Here is a 19,995-nt window from a genome sequence, read left to right as displayed (position 1 = left end):
TTTTCTTTCATTAGTAAAAGGCTACCACTTTTGTTTCTATTGATGCTTAATGGTTCACTAGTCATGGAATATATATTTCAAGAAACTATGTGTTGCAAGTTCAACTAGAAAGATAAAATAGCAATTAATTACATGAAAAATGTCAAAATAACTATTTTAAAATATTTTAAATAAAATATTTTAAGATATCTTAAGATGAATATCTGAATACTATGAAATAATAATTTAAATAACTATCATTTTATTTATATTTGGGTTATATACTAAAGTTAATTAAGTACTTCTCCAAAGAAAACGTTTAAATGTTGTTAGTTCAGCTAAAATGTATCTAAATCGAAGTATATAATTAAATTATGTTTGAGACTAAACAAATATTATATGGTGTAGTTGGATATTATATGTGGATTTCGGTTGAAAAGAAGACATCTCCCAACGACCACAAATTCCCAATCCACAAATAATCTTATCAATCAATTTCCGGTTTAGCATGTTTTATCCATTACACAATATCATTTGGACATATTAGCTTTTTTTGTGGTCTTTAAAAACGAATGTTAATTGTTAAAAATTATATAATTGGATACCTATATTCTCTTTCGGCATCCATATACAAAAATAAAGAAAGAACAATTTAAAAGAAAACAAAAGAACTCCATGTTTACTCTTACAACTAGAATAAGATTTGCACCTTGCCCATACATATATATTGATTTAGTCTCATATTGTTCTTTTGTTTTGGTCTGAGATTTAAAAATATTTAAGATTTAAAATTATTATAGAGATACATACTTAAGTTAAGATATGTGTCTTGTCCAGAATAAATATTTTATATTTATTACTTATTTTATGTTTTTGTATATTACGAAATGATAAAATAATAATTATATATTAAATAACTAAAATATAGTTATTATTATGTAATAAATTCGCGTGCGTATATAAATTAAATGATCATTTTTTTTGTTCGAAAATCATTTTTGGGTGAATATATCAAAATAATCAATCTTATCTATGCGTATGATGTATAATTAAATTTAAATAATATTAACATAGATATATACTATACATTTAATATGGATATTTATTAAATGAGGTTTCTACTCATATGATTTTATGATTATTTTCATATTGTGTAACAAAATTTTACACCAACAAATTGTTTTTTAATGTGGGATGTTTAGTGGTTTCAATAATTTATAATTATTAAAAAAATGAAGCTTTCAAAATTAAAATATTAACTTTTCAATATATGTTCAATGCAAATATCAAAATATAAGTTGTATTTTCATATGATATATAGTTTAATTTGAATGATATGAAATATATATTAACATAAACACCTATTAAATAAAATTATTTATTCAAATGGTTTTTTAATCATTGTATCTTGTTACATAAAAAAAATTTAAAAGTTGATCACAAAAGTCTATGTGAGACTTTTAACAGTTTAGTGATTTATACTCGTTTTTAAAAATTCAAAATACAACATATACAAGAAAATAATTTTTTATTATATTATTAATTGAATTGTATAATTTATCTTAATAATAACGAATTAAAAATGATAGAAAGTATACAAATTATAAGCAAAACTTTATTATTTAAAATTATTAATTATATCATATATATTTTTAATCACATTAGATAATATCATAGGTTTTATTTAAGGAAAGAATAGATAATAAATATCAACTTGATAAATGAATGGTATATAATGAATGTACTATATAATATAAGATTCCATAGCAATTTAATTTTGGACCAAGAAAATTCTCAATTAATTTTCAAGCCGCCACGTAAGCATAATTAACATTCCAATTACGTGACAACTCAACATGACATTTTTTAATTAGTACAAAGTACAGGTTATAACTTTCTATATGTTTCTCCTTTAATATATAGGGGATTTAAAAGAAAAAAAAAATAGAAACGAGGCTTCCATATTAGATTTTTGTGGTCTTTAAAAACAAATGTTCGATTGTAAACAAATATTCTAACGGGGAGTGTAAACCCTAGCCGCCAGAGAGAAAAAATGAGATTTTTGTGATCTTGCGCCGGTGGCTTTTAAGTACTGGCACTGGAATTTTTTATCTAATAATATATTTTTTTCTAGTATTATGGTTTTTTGATATTTTTTTCTTATATTTTCGGGGGTACTATCGTTTTCCACCGATTTTTTTAATCAGAGATATACTCATCTTTCTCCGTTATTTTTTTTACTGGTTATCGTAGACTATTCGACAGATTCAAGGGTAAACCTTTCGGAAAGGATCTCCTCCATAATATTTTTAACCAAAGAAAAAGATCTATCTTAATCTAGAGAACATTTCTCGTGTACGCAATGCAAGTGACTGCATTCCATCGTGATGCGGGAAAGTACTTCGATTGTTAACAAACGCGAAACAAGATTAGCTTGATGTCAGTGTATGGCCACCATCCAACAAATATTAAATCTGGATTTCATCATTGATTCTTTTGTAATCGTAATTGGCAGGTCATATATTCTGTCGAGTTAGATTGTTTTCTCAAGAGTTTTTTTTTTGCCTTTCTTGATGAGATGTACCATATCAACTGTTATGTTATTGTTTTTGATATTAGGGTGGAAATTTTATCCGATACCCTAAAACGTATTCTAATCCAATCAGAAAAATTCGAATCGAAATCCGAACCGAAATAGCAAAATACCCGAATGGATATTGATTTAGGAGAGATTGAAAATCCGAATCCTAACGGATAATATTTGAACCCGAATGGATATCCGATGATAACGGAACATATGTATATTTAACCTTATATTTAGGGTCGTCTTTTTGCACGTGCAACTGGAGCGACTGAACATGGTCCAAACTTTTAGAAGGTCCATAATTTTTTATTTTAATAATAGCTTTACATATAAAATCAGATATTTTTAAAAATCAGACAGCTATTATTTAAATCTAATTTTCGTATTTATTAACCAATAAATATAAATTACAAATTTAATTTGGTTAACACAATCAACAAAAAATGCAATAAGTTAGAAAACAATTAGCATTTAATATATTTTGGAAAGTAAAAAAAAATGTTGGTGTTTGTTTTAATATTCAATGTAGGTTTAGAAAGTTAATATTCTAATTTGATTATGTTTAGGAAACTATTATTAATTAGTGATCATAAATAAGGAGAGAAATATATAATTTTTTCACCAATATTTCCGAAAAATAGTAAACACAGAAGAAAAAATAGTCTAAACTTCTGTCGAGAGAATATAAAGAAGAGTTTCCAACTTCTTGTCTAATGAAATCAAGATTCTTTTATAGATTATAGTTTCTGATTATAGATATAAAAAACGTAAAAAAAAACTGAAAATCTTTAATTAAAAAAAATATGTATCTTCTACTCGAATACAAAAATTTGGTCGATGATTTTGCATAAAAAACTAGAAAATAATGTTATTTAGATTAAAAATTTAGATTGGTATAATAATATTTATCAGAAAACATATAAACGATTTCAAGTTCTTGAAAAATGCCTTGTTTTTTTTTTTGAACAGGATCTCTATAGAGTTTGAGACGACCTGCTTATATTTCTAGTTTATATCTCTCATTTTAGTTCAAATATTTATATTGATTCTACACATACTTTAAGATCATATAATATGCATATAATTAAAAAAAAATGATTTGATATTTACTTAAAATGACTATTAAGCTTTTTGTATTATGTATTAACAAAAATTACATTCAAATTCTAAAAAATAATAGCCAAATTAATATATATATATACATATATATTTATTTTTGAAATATTACCTCCAAATCTATTAATTATTCAATTTATTAAAAAATAAAAATCATTTAATCGAAAGCTAAAAAAAACAAATGTTATTTAAAAATATATATAATTAGATACATATATTCTCTTTCGGCTTCCATTTACAAAAATAAAGAAAGAACAATTTAAAAGAAAAAATTGAACTCCATGTTTACGCTTACTTGCAAAATACTCCCAGAGGTCACACGACCAACACGCATGACTCATAGAGCAACAATGGAGTCTTCACGGTGATCGTATTGACCAAGTCGATCCACTGTGGCTCGACACAACTGCGAGACCTTGGGACCCTCCGCTGGTTCATGATGGTATGGTTCCCGCATTTCGAACTGGTCAACGGATTCGATCTCAAAAACGGTTTCCCATCCATAGGGTCTTTGTCTATCCCTTCATTCGCTGCGTCCAGACTGCTTCAAAAGTGGTCAGCGCTCTCTCCGCCGTCGATCTTGACCCTAACGCTACGTATTCTAAAGACGTCCTCTCCATCGACAAATCCAAGCTCAAGGTCAGTATATATATATACTAGGGTAAACCCGCCCTACTGGCGGGCAGACGATTAAAATTGATGGTACGAATTTATTTTAAATTTTATTTTAATTCAAAAAATTAAGCTTCATAATTGTTTTATAACAATTTTATCTATGTATTTTATCCTTCATTTTATAAATTATAAGTTTTCTAGTTATAATAAAATTTTCAAAATATAATTGTTTAGTTTCTCTCAATATTTATTTTAGTATTAGTTTCTCTCAATATTTATTTTAGTTTAACTATACCAATAATTCAAAAGATATTTGAATTTACAATTAGAGTAAGTAGAGTAAAATTATTTTCTCTTAGTTATATATTTGTTTCATGTGTTAAGTTATTTTTTTCTTTCCACATTTTCTTTTAAAACTAATGATTTATGCAATATAACAAAATAAATTATGATTTTTACTGCCTTTAAAACCTATTTTTGTTGCTGTTAGTTGAATAAAATATAAAATGGATCCTAAAACTTATTTCATACATATTACAAAATAAATTTTGAAGTTTTGCTTCTTAACTAAATAAAGTAAATAAAAATATTATCTAAATAGACATATATTACTTTTGAAAAATTGTAGTTTTAATCATAAATAATATTTTTATATTTATTTTAAAATATTTTAGGGCTAAAATTCTAATTTCGTATTGGACCCAAAATATTTCAGGACCGACACTGCATTTATTATAACTTAAACTATTTTAGGACAGATAAATAAATAATATGAAACTATCGTTACTATTTATATGTCTACATGTTTATTAGAATCTTACATATTGTTAATATATGAAAATGAAGTTACCCATTACTTTGATTATAACTTTTGAAATAAATATTACTGACTAACTTATAAAATATAATTCTTACAAAAAAATTATTATACATAATTAGATTATTGTATATTGATTATATTTCATTATTGAATAAAACTATTTCTTGTAAATTAATGTCTACTAATTTGCATTGACCTTCAGAAAATTGTAACTTTTTAGGAGAATCCCAAGTTGAAAATTTTGTCTAACCAAAGAACATAAAAAAACAAAAATCAACTGCTTAAAACCTTTGTCGCCAAACCAGTTTTCCACGCATTAGCTATTGTGGTGGTGAAAATTTTTCATTTAGTATTGAGAACAAAGTAGAGATACAATGTGATCTAACATGTTATTGCAAAATGTGGCACGCTATGGAATCCGCTGTATCACCTCTTCATCCCAGTCTCTCCATTCCTTTTGTTAAATCAATTTTAAGAAATTTAGAAAACCAGCACAACAAACCTGGATATATTGTTGCATACTTTAACCTTCTCCATGAATGAAGATATTTGTTACTAAATTCATGTATAGAGTGGGACTTGGAGCAGTAAATAAGAGAAACTATAATAGAATAGAGAGTCGCAAGAATCATATTCATCAATGTTCCATTGATCTCCAGATTCAGATGGTCACTTTATTTAACATAAAATAACACTTACCCTTCCAACAATCTAAAACTGAATATTTAGTTTTATTTCACTTGTTCACTGTCTCTTGTTGATAAAACAATTCTACATAGCACATGACTGTTCATCCGCTAGACTACAGTCACTCTAGACATTGATTTGCTACTCTTGGTTATGGTGTGTATTTATTGAGCTTTGCTTTGATGTTTAAGCATTCAAGAACATTGAGAGGAAATACTGTAAATTGCAGGCCAACCAAAAGAAATTAAAAACCAAACCAATAAACAACTCCAACCACTTTACAATGTACCAAGAATGGTGTGGATGGTTCCAACAACTAAATCTAGTACAATGATACTCTCACTCTCTCGCTGACCTTGATACCAAGTGAAGACATTTACAATGTTACATTCATAGAAAAACTAAAACAACAAAATAAAAAATCTTATTATTTAGTACTACTCAATAGCAGGAAGAATAAGTAAATACAATCATACCTTTAACACCTCAAGGCTGAGCACAAATTTGAAAAAGATACACAGATCGAAACATTTCTTGCTTTTGAAGATCTTCAAAGACTTGGCTTTGTACTCTCCTAAATCATTTATTTCCACTGTGGCAAACCTCTCTAAGGCCTCGGCGGCTGCTTTCCTTGCCGCCCAAATCTTCAAGAAGCTAACTAAATAATCCATCGGAGCTCCCGTAGCTCCTCCATCACCAATCACACTTCCGTTCATAACCATTCCCACCGAACTCGCCTTAAAAGCTTTACACTTCTCCAGCTTAGGAAGAAACACATGTCTTAACCGAACTGGATCCTCCGTAACATCAGTCGCCTCCACATGACACAACGCTTCTCTGTTCTGCGTATTAACCTCCTGCTATGTCAAAAGCGTGTCCGTATACAGCTTCGTGAATACAGAAACAAAAGAAAGCCTCGTCGTCCGGGAAGAGATCGCCCACACAGCTGCGACGCAGACTCATCGGATAAATGATTCCGGATCACGGAGGTGTCGTGTAATGAAAGCGAGGGCATGTCCACGACCATACTCTTAACAGCTTCTCTCTACGTTTCTGGTCTCCCAAATTCTCAGCTGAAGAACTGGCTAGGAGGAGATAAGATTTCTTCGCTATTCATCCTCAAATCAGTAAGAAGAACATCGCCATGATACTGCAAATAAGTTATGAAGGATTATCAGCACCATCAGGCATCACCTTTGGAGTCTTGTAATCCATGAAACCGCAGCTATCATTCTACAAATTTACTGAGGAGAAAAAAAGGTTTTAAATTTACTTCAGCACTTCAATCGTAAAAGCAAAACCCAACAACAGACTCGAGGCAAGTAAGGATACGGTGAGTGATGCAACAGTTTCAGTAATGAGATGGAGCGCAAACGTCATCGCCTCTGGCCGCACGAAGAGGATAGTCAATCTTCGTGTTTTCTCCTAAGCTGTATTAGGGTTAGAGAGATGTCGCCTTCTTTCTTTTCTGGGCTGGCCACAGCGAAGCCCAAGATGTCATCGAGTAATTGATACGGTGTGTTTTGAGAGACTTGGACACGTGTCAGTACGTGGTTAAACGAATTGTTGCGCTGGCATCATACGGGTCAGCAGGAGAGAAAAAACCTTTCTTTATAGTAATAGATGTTGAACTAATTGGCTCCGATTGGGAACAGCGAATCTGGTAATATAAGCGGTGCGGAATTGAAGTGCGGAACGGTCTAACTGCGGTTCATGCGGTTTGCGGGATAAGTGTGGTTTTAATAAAATTAGCGGTGCGGAATTGTGTTGATTGGTAAAATATATTGTTTGCGGAATTGAACAATTAAAGAGTGTTTAAAAAAAGTAAAAATGTTATATATCAATACAATCAATATAATTTAAAGTTAAAATTTTCTATTTAGTGTTGTTAATGGTGTAAATCTTTTTTTTGAAATTTAAATACCAAAATTCATATGAATTAAACATTTAAATTAAATATATAAAATAAAAATTAATTAAAATACAATAAAAACATTATAGACAATGCTATTTTTGAAAATTTTATTTTGTTTTCTCTACATTTTTTATATTTTGACAATGGTATAAAATTTTATAGTTATTATACATATATACAATTACTCAACTGAAAACTATATTATAATAAAAAAAATCGGTTGAATTGTTCCCAGACCCAACTACAAAACTGAGTCAAGGTACAATCCGATTTTCAAAACATTGTTTTTAACCGAATAGATAAATGAATCGCAGTTTGACCGGTACACACGTTCGGTCTGATCTATTTTTTTTGGTTTTGCTAGATAAATATTAAAATAATGTGAAATATAAAATTTTGTTCTGATTGTTGAGTTTTAGAGATATAAGATTTGTTCGGATAATTGGTATGATCCAAATCCGAAGCGATCTGAAAAATATTTGGTTTAGTTCGGTTTGATTTTTCGGTTTCGGATAAATATACACATGGCTATATAGACCTATATTTAATAATAAAAATTTTGGTTATTATTTTTTATTTTTCTATCTTTTTAATCAAATATTTTGAAAAACTATTTCTAATAATTATTAACAAGTTCAGTTGAAATATATATGACGTTAAAGTAAGTAAAGACTATCACGTATAATATATGCTTTTATTAAGTTTATATAGTATCTGTCTCACAAATCTGATTAAAAAATATGGTTCAAAACTTTTAAGAGTACTTTTTTCTCAAAACAAAAAAATAACTGAAAAGTGTAAATATGAATAACAATATTTATCTTTCTTTATTGGTGCGAAATTTGGTGGACCGCTACGTGAAGAGTGTGGTATGTATTCCAAGTGCGTTTTTGCAAAATGGTGAACAAACCAAAAAAAATTGTTTTTGTTTTTGACAAGTGCGTTTTTTACGTAAAATACGTCCCACTTTAGCATGTATGTGTGATTGGGAACTTAGTGCGTTTTCTGTTTCATAATTACAAATACGCACCGCACTCAAGTCCCCCATTCATATGATAACGTTTATATGATTAGCTATGGATTTCGTTTTCGTCTATGCATTTATTTGGACTATTTAATCGCAGGTCACATATTTTTTTAGCAGGTCACATCTTGTTAGAGCACCTTTATCGGCACTTCTTAAAGCATTTCTTAGGTAATTAATCGTGAAATTTAAATCAAAAATGCTTAAAAACGGAACAGACGTATGTTAAATAAGAAGTGTTTTACGTTGGTTCTTAAGGACACGTGTTGTGTTTTGCGGGCTTTGTGTTCTTCTCTCTCTCTCGAAGCATTCTGTGTCTCTCTCTTCGCTCTGTTTCGTCGAAAGCACCGCGTCTCTCCATCTCTCCTTGACTAATCCGCTGGGTGATTTCTTCATCTCTTCCTTAGGTACTCTCTTCCTTGTTGATCTGTGCATTTAACATTCGTTTGATTTTCTGGGTTTTGTTGAATTCAGTTAGAAAAAAGTTTCTGGAATTGAATTTGATCGATTTAGGACTTGGATAATATAATTATTGCTCTATTGATTCGAGAGCTTTAAGAAAGTTGGAAACTTGCAATTGCAGTTCTTCATCTGGGTAGATCTAGATCCCGATCCCGAGTATCATGTTGAGAACAGAGCATCTGGTTTACATTTGAGTAAGCTTTAGTTACTGTTTGTTACTTGATGCAGTTTAATCGCAGCTATTTCATATGGCATTGCTTCAATGGCTATGGTCTTTATCAACAAAGCTGTTATCATGCAGTATCCACACTCCATGACTGTTCTTACTCTACAGGTAATAACTCCTTGTTCTTGTCTGTCTTGTGCTTTGTTTAAAGTCTCGGTTTTTATTGTGCTGGTGGAGGAGCTGTTATCATGCAGTATCCACAACTGGTACCAATGTTGGTATTAGAGTTAGTGAGTTTGATGTACGTAATTTGTTAAGTGATGTCTTTTGTTTAGCCAGCTAACTTTGTTCTCTGGCTGTAGGTATGTGGCAGTTGTATGGCCTGATGTCCTGTACTTCTCTATCTACAAGGTTAGTGACTGGTCCACTGCGTTGCTTGTTCTCATGTAATTTGTTTACTGCTGTCTTTTGTTTAGCCAGCTAACTTTGTTCTCTTGCTACTCTTTTTTTTATGTTTGTATGTTTCCTGTTTTTGTTATTGATGAGGAGCATTGCGTTGCTTGTTCTTATGACTTGTTGCATGTCCTCAAAGCATATGAAAAAGAGTGAAAGACTAGTAATGAAAGTGTTCTATATTTTTTCTAAGAATCCACAATGAAGAAACTTGCAATAAACCACCTAAATGTTTAAATCTTTTTCTAAATCTCTTAACTCACTTTTACACTTCAAAAACTATTAAAAAATAACTAAGAGACCTTTTAAGAGGTCTAGCGATAATGATGCTCTTAGAATATAAGGTTTTACGGTGACTAGATATTTTGTCCGCGCGGAAAAGAATATTATAATCAAATTTTTAACACATGTTTTATTTTATTGTGTGGACCTGAGTATTTTTTTGATAATACGTATTTCATTCTCAATGAACCATAAGATGTTTAAATAATTAGTGCATAAAAAGTAGAAGCAGGAAACACCATGTTTGAAAAGCTTAGAATCAAAGTATATGAAAACCATTTTAATTGACCAAATAATCCGTATTATAATTTTGTAACTAAATTGTAACTTTTATAAGCGATGTAATTTAAACTATTACTGTAAAGCTATCCATTTTGTGACATTTCTTATTACGCAAGCTAACTTAGGTTTAGAGCTTGGACCTAAGTTAAATAAATAAATCCATTTAAAAAACTTTTGGGACACAACAAACTTAGCAAAAGTTGAAAGGTAAATAAACCCATCCAAAGAAGTTTTAAAACTCAACAATCTGGAATGTAGAAATAGTCAAACAAGAAATAAAACTTGCAAATAAAGATAAAGATAACCCATCTAATCCTTCTGCTGAAGAATTGAACCCTTAATCCCCACGCTTAATACGTTTGTTGTTTCCAAACTCAGTACCATCACCCAGCTCCTTAGCCCCCATGGTTTCAGAATCCTCAGAGCCTTCCAATATCACACCATCGCCATCTGCAGTAGGCAAGGGTTCCTCAGTCGGTGGAGCAGGTAAATGCAGAATCTTGGTAACTGTTATTGATCTGCTTTTTCCTGAGAGATTGTGCTCTGAAACTTTAACACTGAAATGGTGTGTCTGCCCAACTGTGCTAAGTAAGGCTTGTGGAACAGGCACCTGAGTTCCAGCTTCCTTGTCTCCATTAGCCTACCAAGATAACAGCATATATAAGTTTTATAAAGATAATTTGAAGTCAATAAGCAGCTAAATATCAACTACCTTATAGAGATGGTGACATATTAGCATGGCAATGCGTTAAATAGAAAGATGTACCTCAAAATAGTTTCTCACCAACTCAGACGCTGGCTTCCCAGTTAGCTCAGATCCAGCATCACCAAGTAGGACAAACACTGCTTCTTCACTCTTGTCATAAACAGAGAGCTTTGCAAGGTATCTGCATGTTTTTTAAAAAAATTAGTAGCTCTTAAACTTTAATCTTAAATAAAGAAAGTGTTTGAAATCGAAACTTACTGAGCCTCCCCAGTGATATCATTTTTCCCGCATTTGCCACACATGAGAGAGGTTGCACCTCTGGTTGCCTTACTCTTGCAGCTACTGCATCCGATGTAGTACCATGCAGCATCATGCACTACGTCATCGATTGTGGCCGTGCATTCAAAAAAAGTAGGCTGCACCAATATTAAACTTTGTTCATATACTTAATAACAACGCGTGAAACACATTTAAAAAAGGACTGTTACCTTAGCTGAGTCCTGCTTCATGTATGCAAAAATCTCTCCTATTGTTGCAGCCTCTCTCTTAGTCACAACTTCAGCATTCACTTGGTTCGCAACATCAGGATGAGAGACCAACCTATACAACAGTTATAAAAGATTACAAAGCTCATCTCTACGTACCAGTGCTACACAAAATTAAGGACAACATATGTGGATAATAAACACTTACCAAGCTAAGTAATCCCTTGTTGGCTGGACATCGCCATCGAAAAACACTCGGGAAGAGGACATGGAAGAGAGAGCCAAGGTGCCTGGGTTGGTGTTTTAAGGGTAAAACACAAAGAAAAAAACCCAATAAGCATAAGTTATAGTTAGTACCACTGCTTACTACATGAGGCGTCGAAAGTACAAAACAAAATAAAATGCATGTGTAGATGCTTACCTCCTAAAAGCTTAGGATTGACGGTTGTCACCAACACCACAGATGGAGGGCTTTCAAAAGCACGGAACTTTTGACAGAACTCAATAGCAGCGTCATTCCACAGATACAACTTCATTACAGGTCCCCTAAGTTATTAGCAGAGAAGTTATTAATTAGCGTTGAAACGCTTATAAGTATCATAAGCACAGTGAACCAAAAGGAATGTATACCAAAAAACTTACTCATGTCGCTGAATGTGCACCACCATGCGCCTACTGGTAGCTACCTCCGACACCTCAATGGTCGGTTTCCCAATCATACTCTGCCCGTTGACCAACTTCATATGTCCCACAACATCTTGCACATTAAGAAATCAGTATGTATAAGATACGTAGGAAAAGCTAGGCAATATATTGACTAAAACCAGTGTAAGCCTAATCAACTCATTTCCTATGACTCCATATAAATAAGAAATCATTTGGCAAACAGAATAAAAATAATAATTAGTTTGCAACCATTTACGTGAAGAATGAAGCTATCTTACCATACAAATCACCTTTGGCATCGCAGTTGGCTTCGAACTCCTCGTACGAATAGAACCGGAAATGCAACATGGCTGTCCTCAATGATGGAAAGCTCAGAGGGGTGAGAGAAGGAGACGGTGACGTTATGTGCAGCAACACAAAACTCATTCTTGCTTCTCGATCCATAGAAGTTCACCAAACTGTAGAGAGCCTCTTCTCTTAACTGGGGACGGAACTTGTTGATTCTTCCGGATGAAATAAAACCCTTGATAACGGTTCCCTGGAAAGAAATAAACATCAAACAACCAAATATTTATCAAAATCATTTTAAAAAAAACATATAACCAACGGACTAATGAAACTGACAGTGATAAACGAATAATGAATTTAGCATGTCAGATGGATGTGAGGACTAATTAGTATGTAAACATGAAAACAATTTTTAAATAACACAATATAGATGAATAAGCAGAACAAAGACTAACTAATTTCATAAAAAATATATATATATATATATATATCAGAGAATGGGAATATTAAATAGCTTAATAATTTAGAACCGAACAAAAAATTCAGACTTTTACATATTATCGAATAAGATACGTTCTTAATTATCAATACCACACTCTATGATTCACAAAACATTTACTATCATATAAAATTTTATATAATTATACTAAATTAATAACCATCAAGTCAAAGCAGGATTCCTTTTTTTTTGCAAAAGCTTACAACAAAATTTTAAATACATAACATGGGAGGAGTCAAGTTACATACGTTTGAAACACAGGAACCTAATAATATCAAACTACTAAGGGAAGCAAACGTTTGTTACAAAATAGAAACTTTACCACAAAGCAAAAAAATCAGAAAAGAGGTTCAATACATGTTCGTCAATGAGAAGCAGTTCCAGACCCAGCAGTGTGTTCTTCCCCGGCACGCGAGCTTCCCAAAAGTGGAGGAGTCGGAATCTCAACTCCGCTTCTTGTGGACCGTAGGTGATGTCGCGGAACATCATGAGGTTGAATCCGTTGGCGGAGATGACATGCGAGGCGGGAAGGCTTCGATTGGAGACCTTGTCAGCAGCAGCGTTACCGGAACCGGAGTAGTCAATGGCTTTCCCGTTGGCCTTCTTCGACATGGCTTTGGTTGGAGCAGAGTATTTCCCGATTCAGATGTTGGAGAAGTAAAAAAAGCAAAGCCGGTAGAAGTCTTTATAATAATCCATCGAGGAAGACAAATCGTAAGAGACGTTGACAGAGGATTGAAAGCAAGATTGATTGCAGGAGTAATTATCGAGTAACGGAGATTATCCAAATCAATAGAGTAAGAGAGGGAGACGAAAGAACTATCACAGATCGTTTTGGTTTCTCAGTCTCAATATTTTCAGATTAGGTTTCACGCAAGCGAAATCATCATCTTATCCTTTGGGCTGAATTTAGACCAAGTGATTATGAAGCCCATCTACCCGTTCCATTTGCTTAACCAAACGTGAGGCCCAGCCAATTAGACAGGAGATCTGACCTGGCAATTTATAAAGATACCATTGGTTAAATATTTTTTCTGACGTGGCTAGCCTCAAAAGCTTTCGTATCCTCCTTTTAGTAGTGCCGGGTCTGTATGTTTTATTCTTACATGAATTTATAATTTATTATATGATCTTAGTAAAGAAAATATGTTAAAAATATGAAAATGAAAATATGTTAAAAGAAAATGATATTTTTTTCTAATATTTTTGATAGTGGTTAACGAACGTAGTATATTACTTTGTTTGAAATTATTTAGTTCAAAGAGAAATAACATAAGTGGCTGTTACTAATTGATTTAATAAAAATAGAATAAAAAGCTGATAGTCGTAACAAAGTTAATTTAGTTAGAAATAAAGCGTCGTCAAAAAAAAAGTTAGAAGTAAAGCAAAGTTGACATTTTATTTAGAAAACATACTTATATTATTAATTATTAGAATACTTATGACCTATTAAACTTGTACTAATATATGTAGTTCAAAGAATAGAAAGATAGAATAAGTTTCATATTTTATAAATTTTATAAAAAAATAAGGGTGAAGTATCAATTTTTGATAAACTAATTGATGAGTATTAATATATATTTTTCAGATTACCACGTTTATTTTTTAAATATGGAGGTGCGAGTTGTATGTGTTAGTTTAGTTTGAAGGCCTCTAAAAATATGTATTTTAAAATAAGAAACATAAATTTATTTTCTATATTAATTTTGTTATAATGGAAGATTATGTCCGTCTGTTAACGAAATTCTTGTTTGTCTACCTTAATTTGCAAATATCAACGAATCTTGATAAATTTAATATATTTTTTTAGCTAAAAAATATAAATGTTTGGTAAACTCCTCTATTTAATGGACAAATTCTGTTTTAACCGGAGTGGAACATTTCACCAAATCTTCTTACATTTCAATCAAGCAACAACATATCAACCCCAACAGCTTGTCTCTTTTTTAACATTTCAGACTTGCCAAAATTGTTGTATCCTAGTCTTAACAACATCTCTATACCAGCTTGTCTTTAACTCTGAACAATGAAACTGGGACTTCGACATGATCTGAAATGGAAAAAGTAAAGGGATTTCCACCCGAGCTCTCACACCGTCTATACATAGGCAATGAAGCTAAGGAAGCATGAATTAAATAAATATTCAATATGAGAGAGTGGGATGAGTGGGATTTCTGGATTCATGAACGGTTACGTCGATTGTGTTAAAGAAGAAGAATCGTAGAGGTCCTATTCTCCATCGTCAACATCAAATTCTAAGAAACCCTGTGAAGCAATGTTTTGAAATTTGATTCGGATACTAAACCAGACGATTTACCGGGTCATTGGGTCAAATGATCAACCGCTGATTAATATGAATTAAATTTATTATATAATAATATATTAGCAATAAAAATAAATATATAAAAACTAAAGTTAATATTTTAAAATGTTTTTTAAACATCAAAATAATAGTTTTATAAAATACTACAATTCCATCAAATATTTTTTCTTTGGTTCTTAAATTTTGGATTTTTTATAAAACCTAAATCCAATTAATATGAATTAAATTTTGCTGACAAAAAAAAATCTGATTTACATTGGGTCACCAAATCTACCGGTTCAACCGCGGATCCGGATCGGATTCAAAACACTGTTATAAACTCGTGGACATTTATGAAAGAAAGTTTAAAAATTCAATGCCTTTCACAATTAACACCAATTAAAACCCATTAAATATAAATTGAGAAAATATTTTAATGGTTAAAAGAGAATGCCACATGGCATTATTCCCCCCAGGAGATAAAAAAGCCTACTTTATATATAAAGATTTGATTCTTTTTTTGTGCAACTGATTTTACAGTATGCTATTATGCATTAATTATTTAATTTTTATATATTGTAGAAAGTTAAAAGATATATGTACTAGTTGACCAAAAATGGAGAATGCATATTATGAATTAACGATTTAATTATCTAATCGGTTCATTCTTGGTGGTTTCTATGAATGCTGGATTATATATAGTAAAATATCTATAAAATAATACTCGATAAATTAATAATATTTATAAATTAATAAATTTCGCCGGTTTCAATTTAGACCGGCCCAAAATTTGATATAAATCGATAAAAAATATTTTTTATATAAAATTCTATATAAATATATGGTTCCACTAAAATTATAAATTAATAATTTATCTGTATGCATATTTTATATAAGTAAGAACCTGTTATTATATTATTTTTTTTATATTCACAATGTAATTATCTTTATATTTTTTAACACTTAATATAGTTTTATGAGATTTAGTAATATTATTATCTAAACCAAATTTAAGTTCTATGTAATATATTATATACACCAAATAATATAAATGACAAATTTGAAAAGTAACTATTAATGTCTATACACTAAAATCAAATATTTTTTTATCTTAGAATAAATATATCTTAAAATAAGAAATTTAAATAAGAATTTTTTTGTAAATGAATATCTCTATAAATGAATAGAATTTTAAAGTTTCAACATTATTAATTTATAGAGATTTTACTTTAGATGTAAACTTTGTAGTAATTACAAGAAAAAAAACTCCGTCGTGATTTCAGTGATTTCTAAAACAAAATACTGAATAATGTGCAATAACAACGTCCGACGTACTCCAAACTCTAAAGGTCACACCCCGGCCAACAATCAGAGCAACCGTTTTAATCGGTTCATGCTTGTACTTTCTTATAGTGTTGGATTATATTAATGTAAACTTCTTGGTAATTTCAATTAGTCATGCAAAAAGAATAACTTATTATTTAATAATTTTTTTTGGATTCAGCCCTATACTAGACTAATAGAATTTCGTTATTTTATATTTAGTATATTTTTGAAAAGAAAACAAAATACTGTTAACTTATATTATGTTTTTAAAATAAAAACGTAAAAATAAATAAAAAATAATAGTAATTGCACAAAAAAAGACTTTTTAAATATTTTTAATACCGTCTGTAAAACATTAAACCCTAAATTTGGGTAAATCTTAAATCCGTGGATAAATTTTAAATCCTAGGGTTTATGATTTATCTAAGGATTTAGATTTTACTCAAATGTTTAGGATTTATGATTTAGGGTTTAGAGTTTATTATTTTTCTGACTGTTGTAAAAAATTTTTTTTTTGTAATTTCAAGTATTAAAAATTTAATCAAGGGTTTAGAGTTTGCCCAAAAATTTAAGGTTTATGATTTATGATTTAGGATTTATAGTTTAGTATTTTGGTAACGGTATTAAAAATAAAATATATTTCCTGCAATTACTATATTTTTACTTTTTAATTTTAAAAACATAATATAACTTGATAATATTTTATTTTATTTTTTAAAAAGATATTGAATATGAAATAACGAAATCGTATTGGAATACGACAATTACTATGATGTTCTTCCATGCAATTTCCTATTGTGGAATAAACTTTATTACACCAAAAGCAAAAGATTGTTGCATGTATAAATACATCCAATTGCTACTGCCAAAAACCACACAGAAAAAGAGCAATGGAGTCTGCTAAAGCAAAAATCAATGGCCACCAAAATGTCATTGTGATGCGTCACGGTGATCGAGCTGACAAACGCGAGCCACTTTGGGTCGTAACCGCCGTGAGACCGTGGGATCCTCCGCTCGTTCACGAGGGTAAAGTTCAAGCCTTTCAAACCGGTCAAAGAATCCGATCTGAGGTTGGGTTTCCGATTCACCGAGTCATTGTTTCTCCTTTCCTCCGCTGCATACAGACTGCTGCCGAAGTCGTCGCCGCTCTCTCAGCTGTTGATCTCGATCACAACGCTGTGTCTTCTAAAGATGTGCCTTCCATCGATAACTCTAAGCTCAAGGTTAAACAATATCACTCTATATTCATTTGTTCACATGTATTAGAAAAATACATTTAATTTATATTACAGATGAATCATTTTTTTTTTATTATGTTCAGAAATATTTTTTATCAAAGCATTTGCTTTATGACTTGTCTCCTCTGCTTCAGGTAGCTATTGAATTTGGATTGTGCGAGATGCTGAACACAGGGGCTATTAAGAATAAGGTTGCTCCCAAAGATGGGAAGTTTGATTTCAAGATTTCGGAACTACAAGCTATGTTTCCTGAGGGAACAATTGACATTAATGTGGATATGGCTTGTAAAGAGGTGCTCTTTCAACGACATTTTATTTTCTTCGTCTTCGTTTCTTTGAGTATAATCTTGATTATTATATTATTTTTCCTCGATTCTATGTTGGTTGTGTTCAGTTGCCACAATGGGAAGAATCTGCGGAATACTTTAGAGAACGATATGTTACTACATTGAAGGTTCTTGCAGACAAGTATCCTTCTGAAAATTTGTTATTAGTTACTCATTGTAAGCAATAAAATTATATATGGCTTTTAATTTTAAATCAAATCAACATTTCTCTAATCTTGAAACCGTTTTTTTCTTTTGGGTTTTGGAAATCCTGCAGGGGCTGGAGTAGGTACTATACTTTGCAAATACTTCAAAGATGCAACTAAGTACTTAGTAGATTATTGTGGTTCTGTTGAACTGAGAAGGCAGGTTTCCAAAAGTAATGTATCTGAGGAATTTGAGGTGGTTACTAGTCATGGTGTAGCTTTCAAGGACAACAAAGCCCCAATCCATGGTCCTGTTATAACCTAATCTTCGATTTATCCGGTTTTGTATATGAATATTTGGTTTCACGGGTTTGATTCAATATAATAACATTATATAAACACGTAAAAAATCAAACATATGAAAGGGTTTTATTTGTATTGTATTTGTATTGTGTAAGCACGAGCATTGCCATTAGACAAGAAACATGTGATCTAATGGTATATATATATATATATATATATATATTTTTCCCATCTGTCTTTTAATAAATTTCCACATTTCAACTCACGTTCCATGTTTATGCAACTCTTGCAAGAGATTTTTTTTTGTCGGAAACGTGATATTTTAGCGTAGCTGCAACTAGAACTGGGCAAATAAACCGAATTTGAAAACTTGAACCGAGTCTGGTCCGATAAAAATGAATCTGAACCAAACCTGACATAAGTACCAAATGAATCTTATCTTATGGTATTTCGGGTTATGGGTATTATCTGAACCGAATTCGAACCTAATTATCCGATAGAACCCGAAACATTTAAAATCGTGTACCAAACATGATCTCAATTCCTAATATGTATTTAAAAATACATTAAGATATATTGAATATCTAAAATACTTATATATTGCATGAAAGTTGGTGATTCTATTACATAAAGATTGATGGTTGAAGGTGGCTGTTGAATCTTGAAATATTTAGATTTAAATTTTGTTTTCATTAAACAATGTTTCTCATTGGTTTCCGTTTTATGTTTGTATTTATTTGGTTTTCTTTTATCAATAATTATGTTTCCAATTTGTTTGATTTTGAATGATCGCGGTTGATCTTTATTTTTTATTTTTGAATCGATTTTACTTATGTTTTGGTTACAGAAAGGTATAAACTAGTTATTTTAATAACCCGGATAACTGATTCTATTTATGTTTTGGTTACAAAGTAAGTATAAATCATATATTTTTAAACCAAAAAACCGATTGGGACCCGAATCCGAAAGTACATTGTGTTATAGTATACATTTAATATGGATATTTATTAAATGAGGTTTTTACTCATATGATTTTATTATTTATTAAATGAGGTTTTTACTCATATAATTTTATGATTATTTGCATATTGTGTAACAAAATTTTACACCAGCAAATTGTTTTTTAATGTGGGATGTTTAGTGGTTTCAATAATTTATAATCAATAAGAAAACAATGAAGCTTTCAAAATTAAAATATTAAATTTTCAATATATGTTCAATGTAAATATCAAAATATAAATATGTATTTTCATATGGTGTATAATTTAATTTGAATGATATGAAATATATATATTAACATAGACACCTATTAAATAAAATTATTT

The 19,995-nt window shown here is 30.6% G+C and overlaps 3 protein-coding genes and 1 long non-coding RNA gene across 6 annotated transcripts; 2 read left to right on the top strand and 2 right to left on the bottom strand.

Moving 5' to 3' along the window:
* The first annotated feature begins 3,902 nt into the window (after positions 1-3,902).
* LOC108848754 (uncharacterized) lies at positions 3,903-10,016 on the top strand. Its single transcript, XM_018622190.2, has 5 exons — positions 3,903-4,318; positions 8,841-8,911; positions 8,999-9,147; positions 9,431-9,536; positions 9,731-10,016. The coding sequence occupies exons 1-4, from the start codon at positions 4,124-4,126 to the stop codon at positions 9,433-9,435; spliced, it is 420 nt and encodes a 139-aa protein (XP_018477692.1). The 5' UTR covers positions 3,903-4,123; the 3' UTR covers positions 9,436-9,536; positions 9,731-10,016.
* On the bottom strand, positions 6,025-8,911 carry LOC108848755 (uncharacterized). The gene is made up of 2 exons (XR_001949077.2): positions 7,075-8,911; positions 6,025-6,951 (listed from the first exon to the last, which is right to left on the bottom strand). It is a non-coding gene; the product is annotated as an uncharacterized LOC108848755 (long non-coding RNA).
* Positions 10,017-10,526: 510 nt separating the features above from the next.
* On the bottom strand, positions 10,527-13,528 carry LOC108848545 (replication protein A 70 kDa DNA-binding subunit B). Of its 3 annotated transcripts, none has more exons than XM_018621935.2 (9): positions 13,387-13,528; positions 12,521-12,780; positions 12,219-12,333; positions 11,998-12,122; positions 11,785-11,866; positions 11,580-11,691; positions 11,350-11,507; positions 11,152-11,272; positions 10,527-11,025 (listed from the first exon to the last, which is right to left on the bottom strand). In XM_018621935.2, the coding sequence occupies exons 2-9, from the start codon at positions 12,684-12,686 to the stop codon at positions 10,723-10,725; spliced, it is 1,182 nt and encodes a 393-aa protein (XP_018477437.1). In that variant the 5' UTR covers positions 12,687-12,780; positions 13,387-13,528; the 3' UTR covers positions 10,527-10,722. The 3 variants fall into 3 exon arrangements, with proteins under 3 accessions (XP_018477437.1, XP_018477439.1, XP_018477438.1); XM_018621937.2 differs by having other exon boundaries at positions 11,170-11,272; XM_018621936.2 differs by having other exon boundaries at positions 13,352-13,491.
* Positions 13,529-17,511: 3,983 nt separating this feature from the next.
* On the top strand, positions 17,512-18,946 carry LOC108852030 (uncharacterized). Its single transcript, XM_018625517.2, has 4 exons — positions 17,512-17,880; positions 18,030-18,188; positions 18,290-18,398; positions 18,499-18,946. The coding sequence occupies exons 1-4, from the start codon at positions 17,548-17,550 to the stop codon at positions 18,690-18,692; spliced, it is 795 nt and encodes a 264-aa protein (XP_018481019.1). The 5' UTR covers positions 17,512-17,547; the 3' UTR covers positions 18,693-18,946.
* Positions 18,947-19,995: the final 1,049 nt, after the last annotated feature.

The sequence above is a fragment of the Raphanus sativus genome, chromosome 4 (genome assembly GCF_000801105.2).
Source record: "Raphanus sativus cultivar WK10039 chromosome 4, ASM80110v3, whole genome shotgun sequence".
NCBI classification, from domain to species: Eukaryota; Viridiplantae; Streptophyta; class Magnoliopsida; order Brassicales; family Brassicaceae; genus Raphanus; species Raphanus sativus.
The sequence above is the reverse complement of the archived record's forward strand: the minus strand, read 5'-3'. Positions and strand labels throughout refer to the sequence as shown.